The 27,618-nt window shown below is 41.8% G+C and overlaps 1 protein-coding gene across 2 annotated transcripts in view; it reads right to left on the reverse strand.

Annotated features, from left to right (window-relative positions):
• Positions 1–354: 354 nt before the first annotated feature.
• The window catches only part of BRD1 (bromodomain containing 1), a 106,161-nt gene continuing 78,897 nt past the window's right edge, over positions 355–27,618 (reverse strand). The window contains exons 9-13 of one of the 2 annotated variants that reach the window (XM_073619722.1): positions 24,912–24,993; positions 23,892–24,019; positions 17,739–17,848; positions 13,111–13,265; positions 355–2,784 (exon numbers count right to left, since the gene is read on the reverse strand). In XM_073619722.1, the coding sequence (XP_073475823.1) occupies positions 2,601–2,784; positions 13,111–13,265; positions 17,739–17,848; positions 23,892–24,019; positions 24,912–24,993 (659 nt within the window). In that variant the 3' untranslated portion in view covers positions 355–2,600. Of the gene's footprint in view, positions 2,785–13,110; positions 13,266–17,738; positions 17,849–23,891; positions 24,020–24,857; positions 24,994–27,618 lie in introns of both variants that reach the window. The other variant, XM_073619721.1, reaches the window with a different exon arrangement.

Here is a 27,618-nt window from a genome sequence, read left to right on the forward strand (position 1 = left end):
GGCCCTACTGAAGCTTCTACTCAACAACCCCCCCTACACACCCCCAAAAAATTAAATCATGGCATTAATAGGAAGAGAAAGGTCAATTTCCATGAAAAGAAAAAAAAAAAAAAAAAAACACTTGTTTTGCACCACTGTATAAGTAGCAAATACATTGTAATTGAAGCTTTTTTTAAAAAAAGGAGACATGTCTTATTTTCTCATGTAAGCAGTAGTGGATAAGTGACTACTTTTAGTTTTGAAAAAGCAACTGTTACACCAATATTATTGGCAAACACTTTTGTTGTTCTCAAGTTTAATTATCAGAAAAATAGTGCTTATACACAAACTAATAAATGCACCAGGATGCACAAGTACATCAAAAACCTGACTTTTTTTATTTTAATATAAAAATGCAGCTTTGGAAACCCATCATACATGTCCCTAACATAATGCTTTAGGTCTTAGAAATAAAAATAAAGTACTAATTCTATATACATCACATGTACCATACAAAATGTATCCAAAGGTTCTATTGCTACCAAGCTTTGCTAAATTATAACAGGTTACCTAAACCCATTTCCATAAAAAAAAAAAAAGAAAACAAGGCATTTTTATTTAACAGATTTTGATGCATATTCCTTGAAACCATGTTGAAATTTATGTGCCTGCAATATAAAATACATGTTAATACATTGACAAAATTAAATTCTTAGCTTAAAGCAAATTAAAATTTTAAACAAAAACAACCCAGGCACATATATAATTAAATTTATATATATTTATGTTTATAAAAAAAATAAAATCTATGGGATAAAGGTAGTGGATCTTTAAAGGGAACAATGTGCCAGAAACACCCTTATTTCAAAAATTTTAAAAATATTTAAAACATGAAAAAGGTCTTAAAAATAAAGGGAGCATAAGAAAAAAAAAAAAACAAAAAAAACTTTGGGCTGCAGTTGAGTGCGACAATTTTGAACGCGATAATACAGCTTGAACATGTTCTGCTATTTTTGGAATACTTTTTAGCAGACTGCATCTTATGACACCACAAATACATATGGTTTCTTAAATAAACATTTTTTTTATTTATATGGAAAGACTTCTATATGGGAGCTCTAAAGGGGTTTTGCACTCCAAATGAATAGTGAACTGTTAACATGATCTGCTGTACCACCAGTACTTTACAGGTAACAGTTTCATTTTCATTTGAAGAAATCTTTGTAGGCTGCCATGGTTGAGCACTCTCTAAAGCTGCTTGTGGCATCAATACCATCTAAATCAATGACCTGAAAAAAAGCAAACAACAAATGAAGCCATGACTCCTGTTCAGTAAATTCCTTTTAGGTCACAGATTCAGAGGGAATTGCAAGTCAGAGAACTATCACTTTCAAAAGTTTGTGCCTGCCATGGCATCCTAAATATTAATCTCATTAAAGGCTTACCTAAGCCTGCAGTGCCATTGCAGGTGAAACACTGAAGCCCGAGTTTTCAGATAGGTTTATACTTTGGTAACATGATTTTGTTCACTGTGCAAATGTGAATTAGGGAAGGACAAGAGTCCCGCTGTTATAATCCAAGCTAAACAGACAATTTATGGTATCTCAATCGTGCTACTAAAGGAGCCAGTGACTGATTGCTGAAGATTGATATCAGATTACCAATAGGTGGAAATAATAGTTTATGGTGCATCATGTAGTGGCAATCAATTGCGCAGTACTCATCATGCAGTGCTTCAACTTTGTGCAAATTATCGCAACCATACGATACAATGTAGTTTACACTGGAGTGCCATTTGTTTCATACGTTAGTGACATGATAATGTTAGATATTCTTCAGCCATTCCTTACAGATTTTAGAAGCAAATGCCTGTAGAAATAATTTTATTAGGGAGAGACTCCTCACTGCTACTAAAAGGCAGGGTTCACTTTTCCACCAATAAAAAAAAAAAAAAAAAAAAAAAAAAAAAAACTCTATAAAGGAAGAAAAATGAATAATATTTTCTAGCTTTAAGAACTTAAGGCCAAAAGATTCTCCCAATGTCCTGGTAAAATAAAAAACAGTTTATATGTAAAGCACATTGTACTCTTTGCAATGGTAAGTACATCATTTAAAATGCTTAATTACAGTAGTCAAAATATGAAAAATGGATAAGCTAGGTAGCAGTACATTAAATATATTTTAAACATAGCTATTTTCCAATCTAGCGAAGTCTTACAAAACGTTTTGTCATTATGTAAAGTGGTGCTAAGGCTCAACCCTTTTTAAACTTAAAAAATTACAATTATACATCTAATTTTAGAGCAAATAAAAAACTGTTTTAACAGGTGTTCACCTGGTAGGAATTACTACGTCAGAGTGAGAATAAGTTAAGTGTTTCCCAATATACAATTATGTACACAATATGAACACTATAAACAGAATGCTTTAGTGGAAGCTCCTCCAATCAACTATAAAGTAAAGTCATCCAAGGGGCAGCAATAGCTTCATGCTCCTTTACAAATAATATCTTCACCTTTCAGAGATTAGGAATTGTATTTTCAGTACATTCTTTCAGAGGAAGAGGTCAGAGATAAAGCTTAAGAGTACATGAGGCATGGTGTGTCTCAGTAGCACCTTCATCAGTCAATATCGCTAAAGTCACTAACGGATTCTCCTTGAACTCTGCTTAAATGGTTCAAAGCACGGTCATAAGCAACTCTGACAGCCTTCCGAATACTCGAGTTACGCCCTTCCATCATCTTCAATTTGTCAATGGTTTCTTCTATCCCAAGAGGAACCATTTTTGACTTTGGAAGCCACTGCCTAAACATACAAAAAGAAAAAAATATGTTTTGTTTAAATCGTTTTTATGGAGTCTTATCAAAGTTATATAGGAAAGGAAAAAGAAATGTACACTGTAGTGTGGAAAGAATAGTTAACCAAAAAAAATTAGATACATTGTGTGTTGTGATTATATAGGCAATGTTTTTCCATGTTTTGGTTGTCTATTCTTTCCACACTACTTTGTAAACCTTTTTTTGTGTTGTGGTTATATAGGTAGTGAACATACTGAACAAAAAGGTAATAAAGAACTGCAGTCCGAAGAACCATAATCTACAAAGGTGGAATGCTAAGATATCAAAGAGTAACCGAAGGGTTTTGGGCATAATGGTTATGGTTATTATTAGACAGGAGAACATGAAAACAATACATAGAAAAACAGTCTAGCGACATACAATAGATTTAATCGGGCAGTAATAAGTCAATGGGGAATCTAAGAGTTCCAAGAAAGATTACATTTGACTATACAATTATTTTTCATAGCAAATATGCATTCGAATGCTCAAGTTTGATTAAACTAAATAATTTAGTACAGCAACTTAACGCGTTTGTTACTCCAACACTTCATTTCCGATATATGCCTGCTGTACCATATACTTGTATGAGAAAGCATCCTGTTCTCTTTGTATTGCTTCCTCTATGTGAAATCCCTGGTGTTCCTGCCAGACTCCTTGCTTTCCTATTAAAAAGTGACCATACTAAGCAGGAGTGTACACTGTGGTCAGTTCTCTAGCTATGCTGGGAACTCAGTGTATTCTCCTCCAATGATCAGACTTGTCCGGACACACGCCCACCAATAACTAAACAGCTGCACTTAAAAAACACAAGTGCTAAAGTGACTTAAACCATGTGCTGCTTAAAAACACTTACTCTCAAAACAAAAAATAGTGTTTTAAGACCACACATTAAATGTTAAACCTAACAAGTAAAAATGAAATAATGTTGCATGAAATTAACATTCCATGAATCACGCTCTCTATGCAACAGTGAAATGTGTTTATTTTTAGTGAATCAAACACAATCCTTTCAAGATAATCAGTCCGTGTGCACAGTGATTCCCTCCATCTCTTATCATGCAGCCTCTTACCAGCAAATGAGACCCCAACTTATAGGTGGTCTCATAAGCATTTCAAGGATATCAGGATCTTGTAGCATGGATCACGGGCAGAGAGAATTTTATTAGCCAAATGAAGGACCACACCAATCACTTCCTTTCAAACACCAAAAGCCAAAGGATCATAGAAAAGATGACAATCTCAATAGTGAAATACCGCAAGTTTTATTTAATAAAAACATATACAGATCTACTCACTTGAATCCAGAAACAAAGCACTTTTCATATTAAAGTAAATATCCGCTGCTAGTACTGACTCCAGCTGGTGGATGACATCAGCACAGGCTCCACCCCGACATAAGTTTTTCCCGAAAGGGCATTCAAGGGGATCGGCTGAGTGTGATGGCGAAGATCTCATAAATACAATCTTAAGCCTGTAAATGACGCCTCCAAATTAAAATTTCTCCTTTACATTAACCGCTTGCCGACCGTATAACAGATCTACGGCAGCTCAGCTGCGCCAAATCACATAATAGGTGCGTGATCTGACACTTCCCAGCGGGTGCGTGCCACCGGCTACACCCAGCCGTGCTGTGATTAAACAAAGCAGATGTCGATTAGCAGGTGCCAGCCAGTGGATTACCACCGGCATCCGGCGATCGTCATGAATTTACACAGGACAGAGCCCTGCCTATGTAAACAAGGCAGAGCCCTGTTCTGTCAGCGGGACTACGCACACATTTAACCCTTTGATTGCCCTAGATGTTTAACTTCTTCCCAGCCAGCGTCATTAATACAGTGACAGTGCATATTTTAGCACTGATCACTGTATATGTGTCACTGGTTTCCAAAAAAAAGTGGCAGTGTCCAAACGTCCTCCGCAATATAATAATAATATATAATATATCGCTATAAGTCACTGATCGACACCATTACTAGTAAAAAAAAAAAAAATAATAAAAATGCCAATATATATTCCATAGTTAGTAGACGCTATAACTTTTGCGCAAACCAATCAATATACGCTTAATGGGATTTTTTACCAAAAACATGTAGCAGAATATATATTGGCCTAAAGTTAAAAAAAAATTGTTTTTTTAATCTCTTTTGTTTATAGCGCTAAAAAAAATAAACAAACCACACATGCAGTAGTGATCAAATACCACCAAAAAGAAAGCTCTATTTGTAGGAAAAAAAAGGACATCATTTTGTTTGGGTACAGTATTGCACGACTGTGCAATTGTCAGTTTAAATAACACAGTGCCGTATCGCAACAAAATGGCCTGGTCAATGGGGGGGTTAAATCTACCGGAGGTCAAGTGGTTAAAACAATTAAAACTCTTTCCAGATTTGAATAGGTATTACTAAAAAGGCACTCACTCAAGGATCCCATGCAAAAAGTAAAGTAACTTTTGTCAACCAAAGAAAAGGAATAATTCCCGTAGGTTGTGTGCCCCCCACTATTGGGTAAAAATATATACTACTGGCTCCAAAAACTTGAATAGGAGACCACATTTAACATAATATACAATTAATCTTAAGAAATATCGAGATGAAATTAAAATGAAATAATTTAAAATAAATGTATATGTATATACTAGAGGACCATAAAAAGAAAAAAGAAAAAACTCTCTTAAACATTAACGGTTATTAATGAAACTATTCAAGTCCCAACATTTAATCCAAAAGGGATAGAAGACTTGAGGTCAAAAATTGATTTAGTTTATAGCCTGGAAATACCTTGTGTTTTATTTGCCCCCTACAATGTGATTCAAATTGATCAATCCCAATTACAACCAAACTAGAGGGATCCTTCTGTCGTATAGTGTTTTGAAAGGCTATATCCTGGGAAACCCTTTTTGATGTTAGTTATATGTTCCCTAACTCTAGTTTGTAAAGCACGTGTGGTCCACCCCACATATTGTTTCCTGCATGGGCAGATAGACCACGTGTGTGGTAGCACAAGTGGTGCCATGCATAAGGTCATATGATTTTTTGTTTAACTTCCGATGTGAATGTTCATTTTACAGCAATTTCTCCCCATGTATCTGCATACTATACATTTTTTTTTTACAGGGAAAAAAATCCCTTCAAATCCCCAAACATGTTCAATTTCCATAAGCATATAAGAAAGGTATTCTATCCAAGAAGGAAAGACAGTATTTAGTTCCCTCTGCACCAAGAATGTCAGTGATTTATTGACTTCCTAAGATTCCTAAATCTCTTGAACATCCACCAGGACCCCCTATAATTAGTGGGATTGATTCCCAAATGTCTAGAGCAGTGAAGTACTGTACATCGATTGGTTTCCTTCATAATACACCAGCCTATCTGAAGGATACTAAAAGACACCCTCAAGGTATTAGATAATGAATGTTTGTTGGTGACTGTGGATGTGTCATCATTGTACACCATTATCCCACATTATAAAAGGTCTAAAAAGCAGTAGATTATCTGGAGAAGGATGGTACACTATGCAGAAACCAGAGAAGATTGGGGAGCTTATGAAATTGTTTAAATCGTTATTTTGGGCAAAACGAACAGTACTACTTACAAAAAAGACGGGCGGCAAGTTTGCTCCCAGTGTGGCCAACTTGTTTATGGCCCACTGGGAGGAGAGTGCCATTCATAAGGCGATCTGTGATCTTAATCTGGAAAAGATTGAGGATTCTCTTATGGTTTGGCATGGATCCAAGGAATCTGCACTTATTCATGGAGTCCCTTAATAACAATTTTTTTTAGGAATTAAGTGGTCTTATGAGGGAAGTGCCAGTGAATTTTTAGAGATCCCACTATCTTCTAAGAAGAGAATACTTTGTGTACAAAAAAAATGTATCAAATATAAAAATGGTTACATATCGACCGCTAGTTGTTACCACCCTGCCTAGTTGCAGGGTATACCCAAAGGGCAGTTCATGTGCATTAAAAGGAACGGTTTTAACCTCCCTGGTGGTATGATTATTTCGGATTTTAGGTGCTGAAAGCGGTACCATTATTTTGCATGGAAATTTGGCGTTTTATATTGTAGGTCTGTAATTCTTAGCAATAACACACCTAAATCTGTCCACCAAGAGTCTAGTAGATATCCCGAGTATGATAAAGTTTGAAACACAAAAACATAAATTATAATATAATAAATAAAAATAAATAATTAAAAAAAATAAAAATAAATAGTAATAAAATAAATTTCCCCACGATTCACTATCGCTCAATTCTGCAAGTGTTCTAATTTACTATCGCTGTTTTCTAGCTGGTCTAAAGCCATTTTTGACGTAAAGGGACACTTTTTGGTTGCTATGGACAATCTCCAGTTTCCAGGCAGAAAGAACAGTATATATCACATAAAACTGCATGCAGGGCATTGGCCAAAGCACTGGGGACAAAAGGGATGTGAAATGATTTCATACAGTACTGTAATCTGTAAGATTACAGTACTGTATGTGTTATGATTTTGACATTTTTTTGAATTTGCCGCCAGGCTCCGCCCCCGTGCGTCGCGACGCTCGCAGGGAACGGAGCCTGGCACACAGAGGCTTCGGGCAGAGAACGGAGCCCACGGACACTGCGGGGGGACATCGCAGGATCCTGGGGACAAGGTAAGTAATGCCACACCAGGATCCTGCGATGTAATCCCAAGTGTGGCTCGGGGTTACCGCTAATGGTCCTGATTTTTAACCCCGAGCCACACTCGGGAAAACCGCCAGGGAGGCTACAAGCACTCACATTTTTGAACAAGCTAATGTGTTAAAAAATAGATTTATAGTGAAGGGGTAGCAAGAGAGTGTATTAAAATAAAGAAATTGAGATTTCTACTCTTGATAGGAATACTTTGTTACAGGATAAAACTGAGGAACAACAGAATATTTATCAATGGGCTTTTTCCGCCACCTATTCTATCCAATATAAATAAGAAAGATTCCCATCATCTCATATAGAGTATGGTGGTCCCATCCCTTTGAATAGACATGCCCCCAATTAGTCCCCCCTAATTGGGACTTTAAATGGACCACCAACTCAAAAATTATAAAACGTAAATCTTTAATACAATGAGTTAAAATACAAATACAAAAGACCACATGTATGAAAGGATGCACAACATGTGCTACATAAGACAAACCAATGTATTATGAAAAAACGCATGCAATGTGAATGCCCAACGCGTTTCCGGTATCAGATGGTCTTATACCTTCTTCAGGGGCCAAGGGTTCAGAAAATTTAATGTTCAAAATACATTCTAAAATTGCAAAAAGACACTATCAGATATCGCATAACAGTCAGAGTATATGTAGAAAAATATATCACACATAACCCGTATGGTCAAAAGGATCAATGGTCAAGATACAGGAGGTAATGATATTCAGATAAAAGATATGTATGTATATATATATTACACACACACACACACAGGACATCAAAGCATATCAAGGTTAGCAAATATAGGAGCCCAACATACCTGGTGTAAAAATTCAATATTAAAAATATGTATGAAGAGCCAGTGAGTTCATATTGACACTGCACACTTTGTCATTAGTGGGAATTATGAGTGATTAGTGTGTTCTCTGGGCGAGTGGCACCCGCAAAGTCTGTATCATACAGATACACATGTTGTGCATCCTTTCATACATGTGGTCTTTTGTAGCTTGCCACATTATATTGCCCCTAATGTAGTAGATATTCCTTGTAAATTGAACATGTTTGGAGATTTGAAGGGGTTTTTTCCCTGTAAAAAATGTATAGTATGCACATGCACAGAGAAGAATTGCTGTAAAACTAAAACATTCACATCGGAAGTTAAACAAAAAAAAAATTGCATGACATCATGCACGGCATCACTTGTGCTACCACACATGTGGTCTATTTGCTTCGGTGCCCATACAGGAAATATGTGGGAAGGATCACACATGCTTTACAAACTAGAGAGTTAGGGAACATATAACCATCAAAAAAGGTTTCCCAGGACATAGCCTTTCCAAACACTATGCGTTACGACATAAGGATCCCCCTAGTTCGGATGTAATTGGGTTTGAATCACATTTGGGGGTGGGGGTGTGGGGGGATAAAACATGAGGTGTTTCCAGGCCAAAAAAAAAAAAACTAATGGATTTTTGACCTCAAGTCTTATATCCCTTATGTATTAATTTGTTTGGGAAAAAATTCATTAACAGTTAATAAGGTTTAAGAAAAGTTGTTTTCCTTTTTATAGTCCTCTAGTATATTCATATACAATTTTATTTTAATTTATTTAATCTCAATATTTCCTAAGAGTAATTATATAGCATGTTAAATGTGGTCTCCCATTCAAGTTTTTGGAGCTAGTGGTATCTATTTTTACCCAGTAGGGGGAGCACAGAACCTATGGGAATTATTTGTTGTTTTTGGTTGACAAATGTTATGGATTTTTTGCATGGGATCCTTAAGTGGGTGCCTTTTGAGTAATACCTATGCAAATAATAAAATATTTTTAACTGATTTAATGTGAATCAGAAACTTGAATCTGGAGGCGGCATTTACAGGCCTAAATTGTATTTATAAGAAATCTTCGTCAACACACTCAGCCGATCCCCTTGAGAACGTCCTTTCGGAGGAAACGTGCGTTGGGGCAGAGCATGAGCTGACATCAGTCGGCAGCTGGAGCCAGTACTAGTGGCGGTATTTTATCTGGATAGGAAAAGCACTTTCTGGATTTATGCGAGTAGATCTGTATACATTTTTATTAAATAAACCTTGCGGTATTTCATGATTTTCTATGATCCTTAGGCATTTGGTGTCAGAGGAAGTGGTTGGTGCAGTCCTTCATTTGAACTTCGGTTCATTCAATACAGGTGAAGGGAATGTGGAACTAGTCATCACTAGTCTCCCACCCCTTTCCATCTATCCAGCTAATCCAGGAGAGTCAGAATACCATGAGTAAAGCATGTAGTGCTGGGCTTTTTTGCTGGTCAGATGCTAAGATAGCTGAATGAAGGGCCCAGCAAAATAGCTCCAAGGAGAATACTGTAATGCCAACATCATTTAATCATTTATAGCATATAGTGGACCAACTGAGGTAATAAAAGCTCCTCATCCCAGCACTGAGTCTTACAAAGTCTCAGGAGAAAAGTGACATTGATGCCAATATAAAGATCAAATATAGCACGTCAATGCTCTTCCTAAAGTTTGCCACAAGCATTTACAATCTCCTATAGATTTTCCCAAAACCTATGTAGTGCAAGGGCATAACAAATTAGCCATCAATGGAGTGAATTATTTAGGCAAACCCTCACACTACATAGTTGTTGGCAAATCTAATAGAAATTGCACATAAATCAGATGTAACATGTGGCAAGCTTAAAGCAAACCTGTGGCTGGCAACAAAAAACAGCTCCATTAATCATTAAATTAGGATATGCGCCACGTACAGGTGATTGGACACTGGCAGGAAAAAGACAGGAACTCCTCTCCCAGGCATAACCCCTCCCCTGCCAGAAAGGCTTCAGCTTTGTGACAGGCCATAAACCAAAAAACAGAAGGGAGGGATATCTGTTCCATGATGTACTCCAAGAAATGGCTTTTACGGGCAAGTAAAAAAAAAATTCTCTTTAGTATACATCAGGGAGCAGTGTCAGTAATTGCTACACCAGGGATGCCTCAAAGCACTTAAAATGAGGGGTTTGCAACAAGCTCCAAACAAGAGGCCAACCAGAGGAGAAAACCTCATGTAGCAGTCCTCCAAACACTGCAACCAAAAGAAGCATCCCCAGTGGCTCTAATATCCACCCCATAGTACTGAGAAATACAGTGGCTTGATGGCTGAAAGATCCAGGACGTTCCAAAGCTCCTGGTAAAATGAGCTGACACCTGAAAATGGGGTGGATCCCTTCTCTTTAAACCATAAGGTTGTGAGATCAGCTAATATATCCAACAGGAACACAGCCTCCTTGACATTTTATGTATGCCACAGCTGCAGCATTGTCGAACACGGGGACCTTGCAGTTTCATTGATCAGTGCAGGAAGGCAAAGTGGCTCACCCACAAACCTAGAAAGTTGGTCAGCCGCCACTCCTGCAGAGACCAGATACCCTTCACCAAAAGATGACCCAGGACTTCCCCCAGCCTGACATGGTGTACGCCGTCAACACTGTCCAAGAGATGGCAAGAAAAGTCTTTACCCATCTCCAGCACTTGGGAAGACATCCACTGGTTCAGAGAATCAAGACTGATGTAAAGCCATCAGGGAGTCCAAGGAATGATGTATCCTGTCCAAAGCATGTAAAATATTCAGTCGTAAAAAGGTCCGGAATGAAACTGGGCAAGCAAAAACTGCCTTGAATAAGGCAACCATCTTTCCCAAGACTCGCATGCAACAATGAAATTGAGGGAGCCCTCAGCGCAGAGATTCTACTTGCATCCTCAGTGCAAGGGATTTTTCTGCAAATACTTCAGCCAGAATCCTGAGGATGTGCAGATAAAAGGCCCAAACAAGAAATCTGCTGGATGAAATCCTTGAGGATATCCACTGTAAAAACACAGGGTCCAAGGGAAATCCAGTAGTCAAGCACCCAAATCAACATAGATAGATGTTTTGCCCTGTTGCGGCAAAGGAAGCCTTTACCAAGGATTCTAGTCTTATCATAAGCATCATTAAAAACAGGCACATTATGAAACTAGTAAGATTGTTGCTGAGATAACAGATTGCAGACTCAACCGATAGCAACTTTTTTTGTGAATTCTCTTTTCACTGCGTATTGCTGTTCAAATATCTTTGGTGGCATTAACACCTTGTCACAGTAAACCAAAGTCCACATACTAAATGTCCTTAAGGCGAGCAAAGACAGGATGTTGAGACAGGGGCTGCCATCATAAAAAAGGCTGAACCTTCTGAGAAGACTACTCTGAAAGTGGCATCGTCCTCCCTTACCAAGGAGTGGGGAGGAGAGGGGGAGTGCCTACATTTGCAACCTTGAATGTCCGACCCAGCCAGGATTCTAGAAATCTGTTGAAGCATCCCATTTAACAGACAATAAATCCTCCTTGTAAATAAAGGAACCGGAGGAAGGTGCCATCAAGGTAGCAGAAGTACCCAATATGGGAAAAGAGAGTCAGAGCCACCAGGAGCTGGAGTCCCAGGTAGAAATGTACCAGGGAGGCTGCATCCAGGTTCGTTCCTACCTGTCAGCAGTATTTAGGACCCCTTCCCCCAGTTTCTCTTGCTCCCTTCCTTTTTTGAGACATGAGGCCTGCTGATAGTCTGTACAGCGACCTGAGCTATGTATCAATCCATTTATCAGCTGAAAGAATACTGTGCAAAAGCACCAGTGTGCTGGTTACCCCTGCAAATTACCCTTATTTGCCCCCCCCCCCACCTCCACCACCAACCCAGGGGGAGCTTACATGACCTTGAGGGATTACTGGTCCACCGCTATGTAGTTGGTGCACTGTCTATTGCCCTGGAGTGCTGACTAGATCATCCCTTCTGCTCAAGATGATGCCCTGAATGCCACGCAACCTGTGAAAACCATGAAGGGGAAGAAAATGGCCATCGCCAGGACTCTCTATATAGGAAGCACCAGGGTTCTGTGAACACAGCATCCAGTGACGGTCAGCAACATTACATACTGTCCCCGCGTTTCATCCATTCTCTGCCTGATGTGGGGTCCAAGCACTACTCATCTGATTCCTATTAGAATTGTTGACAATATGGTAAAATTCCCCAGAGAGCTGGTCAATAATAATCATCACCTTCAGACACTGGCAAAAAAAACAAAAACTGAAGACTTTCAGGCAGGGTATTGGTTATGCCTGAGAGAGGACTTCCTGTCTTTTTTTGCCAGTGTCCAATCACAAAAGGCAGCCATAGCCTTGGCGCAAGGATTACTGAAGTTGTCCTGTGATGTAGGATTGAAATAATCTTAAAGTGGCATCAATGTAGGTGCTGTTGAGTGTGCCTCTACAACCTGGTAGCCTGTAACCAGAACATTCTTCGATGCAACCAGTCTGCAGCCACTCATTGTTCTCCCCTGCACTTTGGTTAGTGAGATCATCCTTCAGAGCAATAAGTTAGCAACTAGTTGCAATGAAAATTATAAGAAATGGGTCGCTATTTGGGCATCTGTTTTTGGGTTCCAGAAGCTTTAATAGTACACATTACAATACACACAATAGCAAAGTGAAACAGCTGTAGTTCTACAATGTAATAAAAAATTGGCTATACATATACATTGCAAAACGTAAATGCAAAGTGTGATAAAGAGAAATTTATTAATGCAAGTTCTTACCAGCTTCTTTTAGTATCAAAGAAAAGAACCAAAAACAACTTTTCTTCAGCTCTTGTTTGCATCTGTTCTCCCGTTTTTAAAACATCCATTGGTGGAATTGGTATAGCAACACCATTATGATGGCAACCAACACGTGGCATTTTGGGGTCTATTATCTAAAAGAAGAGAGAACATCTTTGAAGCTACAAAACAAACACAAAACAGGAATGCCCCAAAAATTGCAACCCAATTTTTAAAAAGTTCCATAATTATAATTTCAGCAGGCTGTTTAATGCTTATACCTATAACAAGTCAAAGTGCATGCACTCACAAAAAATGTGTAAACTCAATAATATTAACTTTATTGACTTATCAGTAGCTCTTGTGTACTGTCTCCACAAATCAAACCAAAAAAAGAGACAGCTTTCTTTTTCTTCTTTTGAGCAATAAAATAACAGTCTAAAAGGTAGCCATAAACTATAAAGTCTGATTGTACAATCTCCTTTAGATTTGGCAAAACTATATACAATCTGTACCCAGTCTTACAGGCCTTTGTACGAAATAGCTGATGGTAGCTCTAAAGGGAATTGTATAATCGTATTATATAGTGCGCTTTCGTTTATTGGACAGCCAGATTTTCATCAAGCGATCGGTGTGGAGGGGATTAGATTACATTATTTTTGCCATTAGTACCATGTACATGAAATATGAAAAACTACTCCACAAGCACTAACCTAGTAGTCAAATTCCCAGAATTAAAAAGTATCTATGGTCAAAATGTAAAATCCTATATTTCAACATTGTATTTCAATTTCTAGCCTACCCCTATTAATTGAAACCATATTAAAACTTTTACCCGATTAACCCCTTCCTGCCGACGTAACACATAAGCGGCCCCACTGCACTGGTCTTTTTTCTGTGAGGCCGCACAGCGCGCTCCCAGCACAGACACCAGGGTCTCGAGAGTCCTGGGCCCCTTTTTTCCCCAATACCAGGTCACCTGATAGCTGTGGTAGTCTCTGATTGGCTACCACAGTGATCAGACACTGAAGCCTGTCCCTGTTTTTTTGCCATCTGTAAATGGAGAGGAAACATACATTGTATCTCTTACCTGCAGAAAAAAAAAAATAGGGTTTGATCTAGGTCAGTGCCAGGGTTAGTGTTTGGGTCAAGTAAGGGTCAAAGGTCAGGGTAAGTATATTTGACAGTAATTAAATTAGTGTCAGTGTAAGGTAGGACAAGAACCCCCCCAAATTCGCACCTAAAGACTCTTTGAGATGTGTTGTTTACAAGTTAAACAGTTTTTTCTGCTAGAAAATTACTTAGAACCCCCAAACATAATACATTTTTTTCTAACACCCTAGAGAATAAAATGGGGGTCGTTGCAATGCTTTCTGTCACACAGTATTTGCGCAGCAGTCTTACAAGCGCACTTTTTTGGGAAAAAATACACTTTTTTGAATTAAAAAATAAGACAACAGTAAAGTTAGTCCAAATTTTGTTTATAATGTGAAAGAATTTTACGCCGAGTAAATGGATACCCAACATGTCACGCTTCAGAATTGCGCCCGCTAGTGGAATAGCGACAAACTTTTACCCTTTAAAATCTCCATAGGGAGGAAAAAAAAAAAAAAAAATTGTACAGGTTGCATGTTTTAAGTTACAAAGGAGGTCTAGGGCTAGAATTATTGCTCTCCCTCTAACGATCATGGCGATACCTCACATGTGTGGTTTGAACACCGTTTTCATATGCAGGCGCTACGCATGTCTGCATGCGAGCTCGGCGGGATGGGGTGCGTTTAAAAAAAGGTTTTTTTTCTTATTTTACCTTTTATTTTTACACTGTTTTTAAAAAAAAATAAAAAATTGTAAACATCCCTTGTAATAGAAATAAAAGCTTGTAATAGAAAAAAAATATGAGATCTGGGGTCAAAGAGATCTCAGATCTCATATTTACACTTAAATGCAATTAAAAAAAAAGTCATAAAAAAAAAAAAAAATGGCCCTTTAAGAGCTGTGGGAGGAAGTGACATTTTGACGTTGCTTCTGCCCTGCATTGCTCTGGAAACGGGAGGGGGGCATCTTTCCCTCACTCATCTCCATGCCCAGCCAGGGTGAAGATCTGATCGCCTCCGCTGTTACCGACGGATCTGGTGGGCAGCGGAGTGCGGCGGGAGGGGGGCCCCTCTCCCTCAGCTGATAAAAGTGATCTTGCGGCGAATCCGCCGCAGGGACCACTCTTATCAGAAACCAGACCGCTGGCCGAACAAAAGGATACCAGGTTTATGGCAGCTAGCTGCTGCCATAACAATATCCCCCGTCAAAGGATATATATCAGCGTGCGACGGTCCGGAAGTGGTTAAGATTTGTTTTACCCTAGGCGTAAAGGGGTTCATCTAAATTATCCTGAAAATTTTGTTCATTTATTTTGTGAAACTCTGCAGACATTTCCTTGAATTCTGTGAAAAGTCTTCACTATGCACCATTGATGGGCACTGCTGTGTCAGAATTCACTGAGCCTGAGTCAGGACAGGAATCACTGCAGGCAGCAAGGTACCATGGGATATGTAGCCCTTAGAAATCTAAAGCAAATAGCAGTGGAGAAGCTGCAAAGCATAAAGGGAATACAAGAAGTTGTGGAAAGAGATGGCCAGCAGACAGGCAGAAATCATAACATGAAAGGACATTTTTCAAGTAAGCTTATACTGGATTGTCCAAAAGGACTACTGTGTGTATTGCTATTACAATGCTGTAGTTATAATATGAAAGCATATGCTGTGACCGTAGATTTCCCTTTACAGTCCTTCCAACAAATTCCATGTGACATCTTTTAATATGAATTTGTCTTTACTTACTATACAAAATTTGTTGTAGCCAACATATCCCAACGAAAAGACTACGCTTTTCAATGCTTCATAAGGACAACTTTAGATATATGCAATACAATCCTAAAGCAATACGTGTTAGATTTATTTTATCAATTTAAGCAAGGTGCATCACACTCAACATTCCGGTGTGCGTGTCAAATGCAAAATCAAGTATCAAGCCAAAAACTTGCTTCCAGTTTTAAGTGGGGAAGGATTACAACCCCTGTAATGCTACCTGGGGCTCTGTTACAGACGGTCAAAAGCTCACTTGCTGTCCTGCTGAAAATGATTTTACCAAACAGGAATCCAGAAAAACTCTGCAACAGGGACAAAGACAGAATTAAAAGGCTGACATGAGCTTATATGTTGCGGTTGAAGAGTTCCCCTCATGTTCAGTTTGGTAAAATGTCAGCGGGACAGGAGATGAGGGTAAATCTTTCTAATGCAGCTCAAGAGCAGTAAAAACCAGGTTGGGAGGGGGGGCTTTTCTCCTTCTCCACTCTAAAACGAAGAAAAAAGTTTTGACTGGACATATGCTTAAGGCTGCAGTCACACCTGAGCATTTTCAGCTCGCCAGAAAAAGATGCCCAGCAAGCAAAATCCCATTCATTTAAATGGCCCTTGTTAACATCTGAGTGTTTTGGAGCCTGAAGCAAAATGCCTGAAGCTCAAAAAAGTACATGAGCTTCTTTTTTGGCAGATTACAGGTGTTTTTTTCTGCTTTTTACATTGGTGACCTTTTGACCCGTGCAAAAAAACACGGTAAAAATGCACCACTTTCTGCCTGAAAACGAAAACACTCAGATGTGCATGCAGCCTCAATACTTTCAAACACATTATATATTGTTATTGCAGCTATACCAGGGTAATGTAAAGCAGAGTTTCACTCATTTAAAAAAGTCAGCAGTTACAAAAAGTGTAGCTGCTGACTTTTAATAAACACACGCTCACCTGTCCCATGGTCCAGCGATGCAGGTGCACAAAGCCTCGCCCAGCCCCCCCGACGGTGACATTGTAACCGTGGGCGCCCGGCTGTGGCTTCACAGCTAGGCGCACACTGTGCGTTGTAAAAGGCCGGGTAATCTTCTGGGCCCTGTGACGTGTCCAAGAAGATTGCAGGGATTGAGGAGGGAGAGGTGAACTTCCTTCTGACGCCAGGGGAGGAAGTGGGAGCTTGGTGCGCGTCAAAACTGGGTGCCCCCCTCCCCCCGGCATTTTAGGGGGTCACCAGTACTTAAAGCAAAATTTCAATTTATGGGTGGAACTCCGCTTTAAAGTGGTTCTAAAGGCTTAAGTTTTTTACCTTCATGCATTCTAAGGTAAAAAAAACCTCTGTGCACCACCCCCCCCACCCAGCTCCAATACTTAACCGAGCCCCATCTCGATCCAGCAATGTGCACGAGTGCCCCAGCACTCTGCCTCCTCACTGGCTAAAACAGCAGGACCCTGCCAATTACAGCCACTGAGCCAATTAGGAGAGAGAGGAGGTGGGGCCGAACCACAGCTCTGTTTGTGAATGGACACGCAGAGCCACAGCTTGGGAGCAAGCCTGCCCTGGTGCCCCCATTGCAAGTGGCTTGCTATGGGGGGCACTCGGCAAAAGGGAGGGGCCAGGAGCACCACCGAAGGGGAGGTTTGGGGCTGCTCCATGCAAAACCATTACACAGAGCAGGCGAGTATAACGTGTTTTTTTTTTAAGAGAGGTTTTAATATCACTTAAATTCTATTTCATGAAACGTGTGCCCAATACTACTAAGGGAAGAGCATGTTACTTGTTCTTACCAATGCTGGATAAGAAGGATAACCGCTACATTTGGCCCAGACCACTTTTAGAGGTTCAAGGAAAGCTGAATTTGCACTTGCAGACACCCACATGTTTGTTTGTCCAACTTCTACATTGAAAAAGAAAGAATACAATGTTTAACATCAAAGGGCAAATTTTCAAGCACTGAAAACATACATTGCAGTTTTATAGTACCCTACAAGTCCCACACGATAAAAACACCACTTTGCATAAAACTATGTGCAGTATGGGTGCATGAACATGCACTTAAAGAGGTTGTATACCTTCCTTTAGGATTTGTACCTAAATGTGCGCCATTTAGGAGATATTTACTGTATACTGCGCTGAGGAAATTAGCGCAGTATACAGTAAATAACTCCTAAATGCTGTGAAGGAACGGCTGCTCATGCCGTTTCAGTAGGAGTGTGCCGTGACCGGCGGCTCCTGCGCACATGCGCAGGAGTGACGTCACACGGCTTCCGGCCAGTGTTTCATAATGTGCTAGTATGCGATGCATACTAGCATATTATGCCTTTACTATGCAGGGAAGAAAATAAGGAGGGGGAAAAACCTCAGAGTTTACTTCCTCTTTAACCAATATCCTAGCTGCTTGGTGTTTAATATTTATAGACCAAGAAGCAGGATGGAACACTGGTCCTTAGAAAAAAAAAAAAAAGGTCAAGACCTGGCGATAAACCCAATGTATTGCTGAATCTGGACTCCAGGAGATATGCATCAGCCTTCCCAATTTGCGAAAAAGGGATTGAAAAACTTCCAAATGGAGGGATCCAGAAGCTGACGACTGAGAAAGTCAGTCTGACAATTATGCACTCTGGGAATGTGAATGGCATATAAGGCTGTAATGTGATGTTCTGCCTAAGCAGAGCAAGTTTACTACTTTCAGAAAGGTGCAACTCCTGATACCTCCTTGATGAGGTAGGCCACGGCCAAAGCATTGTTTGACTGGATTCTAATCAAGTGTCCCTGCAGAAGAGAAGTTCAGCATCGAAGGTCAAATTATCCAGAGTTTGAGAATGCTGAGAAGGCAAACCTCCTCCGACTTCATCTGAACCTTTCATGACTGAGGCGAAAAGGGCTTCTCCAGTTCAGTGCCAGGTTTAAAACAACCACTAAGGAGATTCTGGAGTAAAATTGGGTGTACAGCACAGAAGGAGGTAACCATGAGACTCAAGTCCCTCATACAGGCACAAACCGAGGGCCACTTCCGAGCCTAGAAGCTCGAGGAGTGAAAAAAAGAAGCTTATACTAAGCAGGAAGACCCTAGACAAAGTCTTGTTTGACTCCAAAACACGACTGACAGATATTGCTTGAGAATCCACCCAAAACTCTGCGGCGTTTGTATAGTTTTGCAGATATTGGTGAGGAAGACTGGTCCTTCAGTAGAAAATTAGGTACAAGAATCCACCAAGAGTTTAGCAGAACCAATACCAGAGCAAACGCCTTGGTTAAAAATCTAGAGTGCACAAACCAAAAAGCAGGGCGACAAATCCCCTCGGCCTCTATCCTCCGCAGCAGACGAGGAAGAATCCTGAGAGGGGGGAAAAGACATAAATGAGTTGATAATGCCCCCATGGAGCCACCAGCGCATCTGACGTGTCTGCCCAAGGATCCCTTGTTCTGGCCACAAATCTCTGCACCTTCTGATTGAGACGAGAGGCCAGGAGATCCATGTCCGGTGTGCCCCATCGCCGGCAAATGAGACTAAACACTTCCGGATGCAGGGACCACTCCCCTTGTCCAGCAACTGGCGGCTGAGATAATCCGCCTGCTAGTTTTCTACGCCTGGAATGTAAACGGCTGACAGAGCCGACACGTGCCGCTCTGCCCACTGCAGAATGTGAGAGACCTCCAGTGCCGCTGAGCTCCTCGTCCCCCTGATGATTGACGTAAGCCACCGCCGTGGCATTGTCCGACTGGATCCTGACTGAGCGACCCTGCACCACTTGGAGAGGCACAGCCTGATCGCCCGCAGCTCCAGAACGTTGATCAACAGGTGAGATTCTTCCGGCGCCCCTTCGGCTCTGGGCCGAATGAAGACCCAAAATCCCTCCCCAGCCAGTCAGGCTAGCATCTGTCGTGATCATCGTCCAATGGTGAGGAAGAAACGACCAAAGAGCCGGGGACCTTAGCCACCAAAGAAGCGAAGCATTGGCTAGATGGTTCACCTGGATTTGACAATCCAGGGATGTCAGAGATTTGTCCCATCTGGATCACCGTCTGCAGGACCCGAGTGTGAAATTGAACGTACGGAATTGCCTCGAAAGTGGCCACCATGACGCCCAGAACACGCATGCAAAAACGTAGCAATGACCACTTGAGTGATATCAGTAACAGCACCGCGGAACAAAGAGTCTGTTGCTTGCTGGAAGGAAGAAAGACCCTTGCCTTTGAGGAGTCCAGAATCAACCACAAGTACTCCAGGCGTTGGGTCAGAAAAACAGACTTCTGGAGATTCAACACCCAGACAAACTCTCGAAGGGTCTGCATGGTGATCGCCGCATCCTCTCTCAATTCTGAAGCGGAGGCTGCTCTCAGGAGGAGATCGTCCGAGTAACCCACGATCGCGATCCCTCGCTGTCTCAGCAATGCCAGAACCGGAGCCAGCACCTTGGTAAAGACCCTCAGCGCTGATGCCAGGCCAAAAGGAAGCGCCACAAATTGATAGTGCACGTCCCCGACCGCGAAACGCAGGAATCTGCGTTGATGTCCAAGGAGGCCAGGAGATCCCCCTGATGTAGCGCCGCCACCACAGAACGGACAGATTCCATCCTGAAGCTCCGCACCCTCACAAAACAATTGAGGACCTTGAGATCCAAGACCGGACGAACCCCCTCTTTCTTTGGAACTACAAACAGATTGGAGTAGAATCCCCGAAATCCTTCGGAGGCTGGTACAGGAACTATTACCCCCCCACAGTAGCAAGTCCTGTACCTCGCCAAACAAGGCCTCCTGACGGGAGGAGATGAAGATTGGAGTGTAAAGACTTGTCTGGCGGACAAAAAAAAGAAACTATCTTGTATCCTGACAAAATCAGTTCTTAGATCCACCGGTCGGAAAGAAGTCCACCGGTCTGCAAACTCCCGAAGGCGACCACCCACCCATAAGTCAGGCGGGGGTGACCTTTCACGCGGCTGCGGACTTGTCCACAGGCTTGTTTGGTTTGCGATGCCAAGGGCGTCTTTGTCCATCTGCGGGAACCTTGTTGGACTGGTAATGCTTAACCGCCAAAACGGGCGGACGAATAAAACGAAGAAGAGGGACCCTGTTTACGCTGGGGCTCCTTACCCTTCCTGGACTGTGGGAGAGAAGTAGTCTTCCCCCCCAGTGATGTCCTTAATAATGTCATCCAAAGAGGCACCAAACAGCCACCCCCCCAGAAGGGCAACTCCGCCAAGGCTTTCTTAGATGTCTGGTCCACCGACCAACATTTGAGCCAAATCAGCCGGCGCAGAACTACAGCCGACACCGAGACCCTTGAAAGCAACGGGACCGTATCTAGAGCCGCATCACTGACATACTTAAGCCCATGCACCAACTGGTCTGCCAGATCCACCTATACTGGGGAGACTTGCTCATTCCCCAACTCACGGTGTAACAACTTGGCCCATTCCGTAAGTGTCTGACACCAGAGCCATGGCTAACACCGGACGTAGCGCCGACCCCACCACCGTAAACATAGACCAAGCAACCGCCTCGGCCCTTCTGTCGGCAGGATCCTTGAAAGAAGGGGACCCCTCCACCGGAATCATGGCCGCCTTATTTAACTTGGACACCGGAGGGTCAATGACCGGAGATGTCCATTTCTACAAGAAACTCTCCTCAAAGGGGTAACGCACCGCAAAGCGCCTAGGAACTGAAAAGGAACGCCGCGGGCATTCCCAATCCCTGTAAATAAGCTTATCAAAATAAGCCAGGTAAGGAAACACCTTAGCGGTATGGACCGGCTTGTGGGACCCGAAGGGAACTGACACCTGTGTGTGATGTCCCAGCCGTAGCCTCCATTTTTAAAGTATCCCGCACTGCTGATATAAGTGCTCCCACTAGCACCTTCTCCTGCGCTGTAACCGACGCCGAGAATTCTTCCTCACTGTCTGAAAGGCCAGGGCTCGCCTCCTCCGAACCGTCCACACAGGGGTCGCCTGCTACAGTGGGGCCAGAGTCTGAATCAGAGCCCTCCCCGGAAGATTGGGGGGGGGGCACTTTTTACCCCCCTTACGCCGGCACGCCACTTCCACCTTGGAAATAAATGATTCCAGGACCGCCGACAAAGCGTCCAGGGGTACCGCAGACCCCGAGGAACCAGCTGCCATCACAGGGGCGTCTGGGGGAGAGGCACCAGCTTTAGATGCCATATCTGCCCCACGCTCGCCTGTCACCACCCGGGACTTTTAAGGCAGAGAAGAAAGAAAAAACTACCCTCCTTGCTGCCACAGATTGGGGGCCCCCCCCCAGAAGGACTCACCACCCTTACCAAGAAGCTGAGCCGTTCGTCCCGCTGCAGCAGCGCCGGCCACGAGGCGATCCGTGCGTCTCTCGTGCCCTTCTCTGCTTCAATTGCTGTCCAGCACTAGAGGCCCAACAGAATCCTCCACCATGGTTACAGGAAAATGGCCGCCATCGCTTCAGACACAAGTGTCTGTTAACACCAAGAAAATGGCCGCCACGCTCTGGGAAAATAGCCGCAGCTCCAAGAAAATGGCCGCGGCTCCTGCGGCGACCATTTCCCCTGAAATGGCAGCTCTGCACGCGGATAGAACGCCAGCTACCCCCTATACCAGGACGCCCAGGGCCCACCTGGAGAAGCCCCACCTAGGCCAGGTAGGTGCACACACCCCCACTGCGCCCAGCAACCGGCAGCGCTCCCGGGAAGAAGAGGAGGGAAAAAAGAAGAGGGGAGAATGGGAGAGCCTGGTACCCTCGAATCGACCCCCCCCCCAGAGAGTGTGCAGCTGCTCCACCATGCCTGGACCGGTGGAGCCCATACTTACCCCTCCTGCAGGGATTGCTGGCCGCACTCCACAGACAGACCCATCTCCCGCCTCGACGGATTGGCTGTGGGCCATGGCGACACTGAGCCAGACAGCAGTCGTCCAGTCATATGTGCGACTGCGAGACTGTACCTCGCCGGCTGCCCCGGTCCAGAATGGGGCCTGTCACGGCTGACCCAGCGCAGAGCTATGGTCTGCGTGCGCTCGATGGCCAGGCTGGGGAGACTACCAGGATCTATATTATCCCGCCTGTAACCCAGCTTGGCTGTTGATTGCAGATCACAGGAAAAAAAGGAAAAAGAAATAAACAAAATCCAAGGAACCACAGGTCCCAGCAGGGAGCCAGGTCCTTCTCCTATACTAGGCAGAAACAAACTGAGCTGTTGGGAGCAGAGTGGGGGGTTACTGCCAAGAAGGACCGCCCCTGGGTGGTGCTGGGTTTTTTAATGTTCTGCCTAGTCCTACTCCTAAAGGTGGCGATATAACCCTAAGGTCAAGACTAAGAGTGCTGTGTCCGTCAATGAACGAAAGAGAAATCCCCTTTTCAGCTCTCTATAAATTCACCTGTTGGCCACTGTTCGTAGTAGCAGGAGACCATAAATGTTTAGATGGCTTATGCTCTGTACTTTCATCCGTAGCATGAATAGGAGGGATTAACCCCCTACTGGCTTTGCCCTAAATGATAAGCATACCCCAGCAGGCGTTACTAGACTAGGCTCTGCTGCAGGCAGACCATGACTCTGGACCTGTAACACACCCTGCAGCTCTACACGTTGCACTGTGCCAAGAGGATCACCCAAAGCAGAAATGTAGTGCTGGAAGAAACATTATAGGCTGTTACCGAGTCTTCCATCTGACAGTGATCAGATAAAGTCTCTGCTTTTTCCATCTGGCATGGTCTGCCGTGGCTATGGTGCAGCCAAAACGATAAAATAATCAACTTGGCATAAATATCCAGAGAGAGTAAACCTCCATGTAAGAACTTATTACTCAAAGAGGATGTCCATAGATGAAGGATATCTGAGGGTAGCTGGGAGTGGTAGGGACTATATTGGGGGGATAAGTTACAAAATGCATTGCATGTCTGTTAAAGATACAAACTTTCAAAATATTTCATGGTAATTTGAAATAAAAATTTCATACCTGCTGCAATTCGTGCTGCCCTTGCATAATTTCCATTCTCTATACAAGATATTAGCTCGCTTCTGTCTTCGATAGTATGGCGTCGCACAAGTGCAGGTTTGCCTTTACCGCATTTTGGTAAACTAAAACTGAGTGATAAAGACATAAGGATAGTGGGACATTACAAATATAAAAAGTTTTTCTTCAATTGTGTACATTACCCAGCTGTCTACTCTTTTCAATATTCAACGGGTACATTTCTGCAGCTGTTCTAAAATGTTACTAATACAGCTGATACCTGAAAGAAGACACTGCCTAGGCCTTTATACACTAGTTCCACTACACATTTTTTACTTGCACTCCACTGACTTTAGAGTTTCAGGATCACCAGGTAATATTTCAACAATAACAAATTTAAAGGGATTGAAAAACTATTGAAACAATAGCAAGTAATGATTTAAGTTACATTTTAATGGGTACAAAACAGTGATTGGGATTAGATATTTTTTTTATGGTTTAAGAAGTGGGAATTTAAGTGCACATGACAAAAAAAGGTTTCCTTTCTCCCCATGGGATGGGACTTGATATATGGGTAATCAATACATAGAAATGTGGGTTGACAAGGGGTTTAATAATTTTTACAACCCCAATGTTTATTTCAGTATTTGAGAATCATTTACAACCCAATTTTGAAATGAAAAATCCCAACCCAGGAAAATTCTACAATTGACAGTACATTTAGCGCATTCTTGGTTGAAAAGCCAGAGAATACACATGAAAACAAACATTTGAAGAGATGGTCTTTCAAAATCGTTATAGAAATAAGGTTGCAGGAAGAATTGCATGCACTTGTAAAGCATATTTTGAGAAGGAAAATTTTCAATCAGTGGAAAAAAAAAAGGACAGAAGATGAAAGCAGTTGCAAGTGCACTTGTTATATGCAAAAAGGGGAGAATTCCCATTTTTTTGCCTGTAATGGACCCTTACTTTGAGTTGCACAAAATGCTGTTATTTGAAGAGATACTGGATTCTGAAGCACACCTTCTACGAGGTTCCAACTTTCTGACCGGAGCCACTGCAATAGCCTTCTCCTTGTCTCCATCTGCAAAGCCATTTGGGAGGCCTGGAAAACAAATTCAAGCTACATATGAAGTTGTACTTCATTGTAATCACTGGCAGTAAAATCTAAAAATCTCAAATTCCTTGAAGTGTATGTATACCCATTTTTTTTAATATACAGGGGGGTGGGGGGGTGGGGGTTTTGATGATGGAATCTGTTAATTTCCTTTTGCGGGCTGAACAAAAAGGAAATTAACAGATTCCTCCATCCATGATAAACCGTGTGAGTGGGAATTCTCCCACTGCATCTGACTGGGTGAAGGTGCTGTTCAGCAGAAAATTTTCCATCTGGCTGATTTTGGAACTAAAGGATGCTGGATGGAGTGGTGCTGACAGGGATACCCACAGAAAAAACTTCAGCCAGTTCATTAGGGCCCACTTAAAATTCAGCAAGCGTATGGGCAGCTTAAAGTAGAACTATAGGCAAAGGCTTTTTTTTTGTAATAGAGCAAGAGGGTTATAACCCGTCATTTTTTTTTGTCATCTTTGTGTCACATTTCAGAAATTTTCCTTCACTTCCTAGGCCATAGCCAAACAGGAAGTGAGAGGAAATCCCTGCAAATTAAGGGAATTCCTTGGGATCGCCATAACTAGTTTCCCCCATTGGAAGATTCCCCCTTTATTACTTTTCTGGGGGCAACCCAAAATTTTGGATTTTCTTTTACTTTTAATAAGGCGGCTAAAACTGGGCAAATAGAGAGACAATAAAACATGACAGGGGTTCTAATCCCTCTACCCAATTAAAAAAAAAAAAAAATTACTTTAATTCATACTCCACAGTGGTAAAACAAAACATTAGTAAACTTGAATAGGTTCTGTTATAGTAAAGGAATTCACGATAATAGGAACATTGAGCTGTCAATGCCAACTCCGTTTTGATGATGCATGTCTATAGTAAGACTGGCCATACACAAGTAATTTTTTTTTTTTTTTGTCAACCCGCTGAAAAAAAAAAAAAATTACTTGGTTCCCCTATCCACACACTCCATGTGGATGGGGGAATCCCTTCAGCTGAGCTATTGTATTCTGACAGTAGGGAGAGTTCCCTTCCGCCTGAATACACTGATTTTCCAACAGGCTGGCTGTACACAAGTTGCTTAAAGCTGCCAAATTTTGAAGCATGTATGGCTGGCTGAAGCCATCCTTATCCTTGCTGTTCTAATTAGTAAGCAACCTGAAACAAGCATTATTATATAAAAAAGGTGCTAGCCCCGGAGCATACATTTTCAAAAGTTAGTCAATGATGGCAGCCTGCGAACAGAAAGCAGAAAAATTACTATTGAAGTATTAGATCACCTTGACATGAGTAGCAATCAATTTCAAGGACATGTAAGATGGCAGCTTCTATATTTTGAGTGCTGGCTCATTTTAAAGAAAGACAAACTTGGAAGCATAACGTTCATGGTAACACAAGAACATTTACCAATACCTGCTCCTGATCTATTCTTCCCGATCTTAGGAATGAAGACAATTGAGCACGTTTTCAAACAGAACTTCCAGGCAAGAGTAATTGCCAAAACATGCTAATCAACATATTTCCTTTCAAGAATACAATTTTTAAACCTCAGCTTTCAAAGAAGGTAATTTTCAGCTCTACACAATATGATTGGAGAAAATTCCATAGGTTTAAATGGATATTTAGATATTTAGGGTTTTTTTGGAAGCCCATCAACTGCTTTTATAGTCTTTACTAAATGATATGTGTAAGAATTCTTGAAGTCAAGAACACAAAAAAAAAAACAAAAAAAAAAAAAAAACATGTGCATGTAGTGTTACTACATTAAACCAGGTACCATCAACAACATTCTGTCAATGCAATATGCTTTTACCACACTTCATATAAGCTTGGATGTCATAGCTGGTAGTTTCACCTGCCACTTTTAGCTCATGCTAAGCTAAGGCAATTAGCACATACATACAGGATTCAAGCTTTCAAGGAGTATTTAAACTGTACTTAAAGACAGACTAACAGAGTAAGGGAAATCATGCCTGTTTAGGTGTGACCAAATAAGGGGTACCTCAAAAAAAAAAAAAAAAAAAAAAAGTCTTATGCGCCACACATCACTGCAAGACCCTGTGGATATGCGAATTGAAAGCCTCAGGCTCTGCATCAGCCAAGCCATGCCCCCTAAAGTGTTTCATTCCGCCCCAGAGTTTAATCATGGAGATCACGATTAAGCTCTGGGGCATAGTGAAATGTGTTGGGGGCATGGCTTGGCTGGAGTTCGGGTTGAAGCTTTCATTTTACATATTCACAGTCATGTGCGGCGCATAGGACCTTTTTTGTCCGTTTAGTTGTGGTTAAAGTGTTGCACTAAAGGCAGCCCATTTGTTTGAACAGGCTTCTCAACTGACCTAAAACTGTCCCTTTTGCATGTATTGCAGCACAATGCATCTGCAACCCAGGTGCATTTTGAACAATACTGCAGTGCACAGCACGAGGGAGCTTTACTAACACTGGTACACAGAATCTGGGGCAGCTGAGCATAGTAACCAGTTAGCTTCTAACATGTTCAATTAAGCTTAGATGAAAAAACCTAGAAGCCGATTGGTTACTATATATAGCTGCATCAGATTTCGTAAATCTCCCCCAATGTGTTACCGTAAAGCAATAGTGTGAATGAACCCT

This window comes from Aquarana catesbeiana, linkage group LG03 (assembly GCF_042186555.1).
Source record: "Aquarana catesbeiana isolate 2022-GZ linkage group LG03, ASM4218655v1, whole genome shotgun sequence".
Classification (NCBI taxonomy): domain Eukaryota; kingdom Metazoa; phylum Chordata; class Amphibia; order Anura; family Ranidae; genus Aquarana; species Aquarana catesbeiana.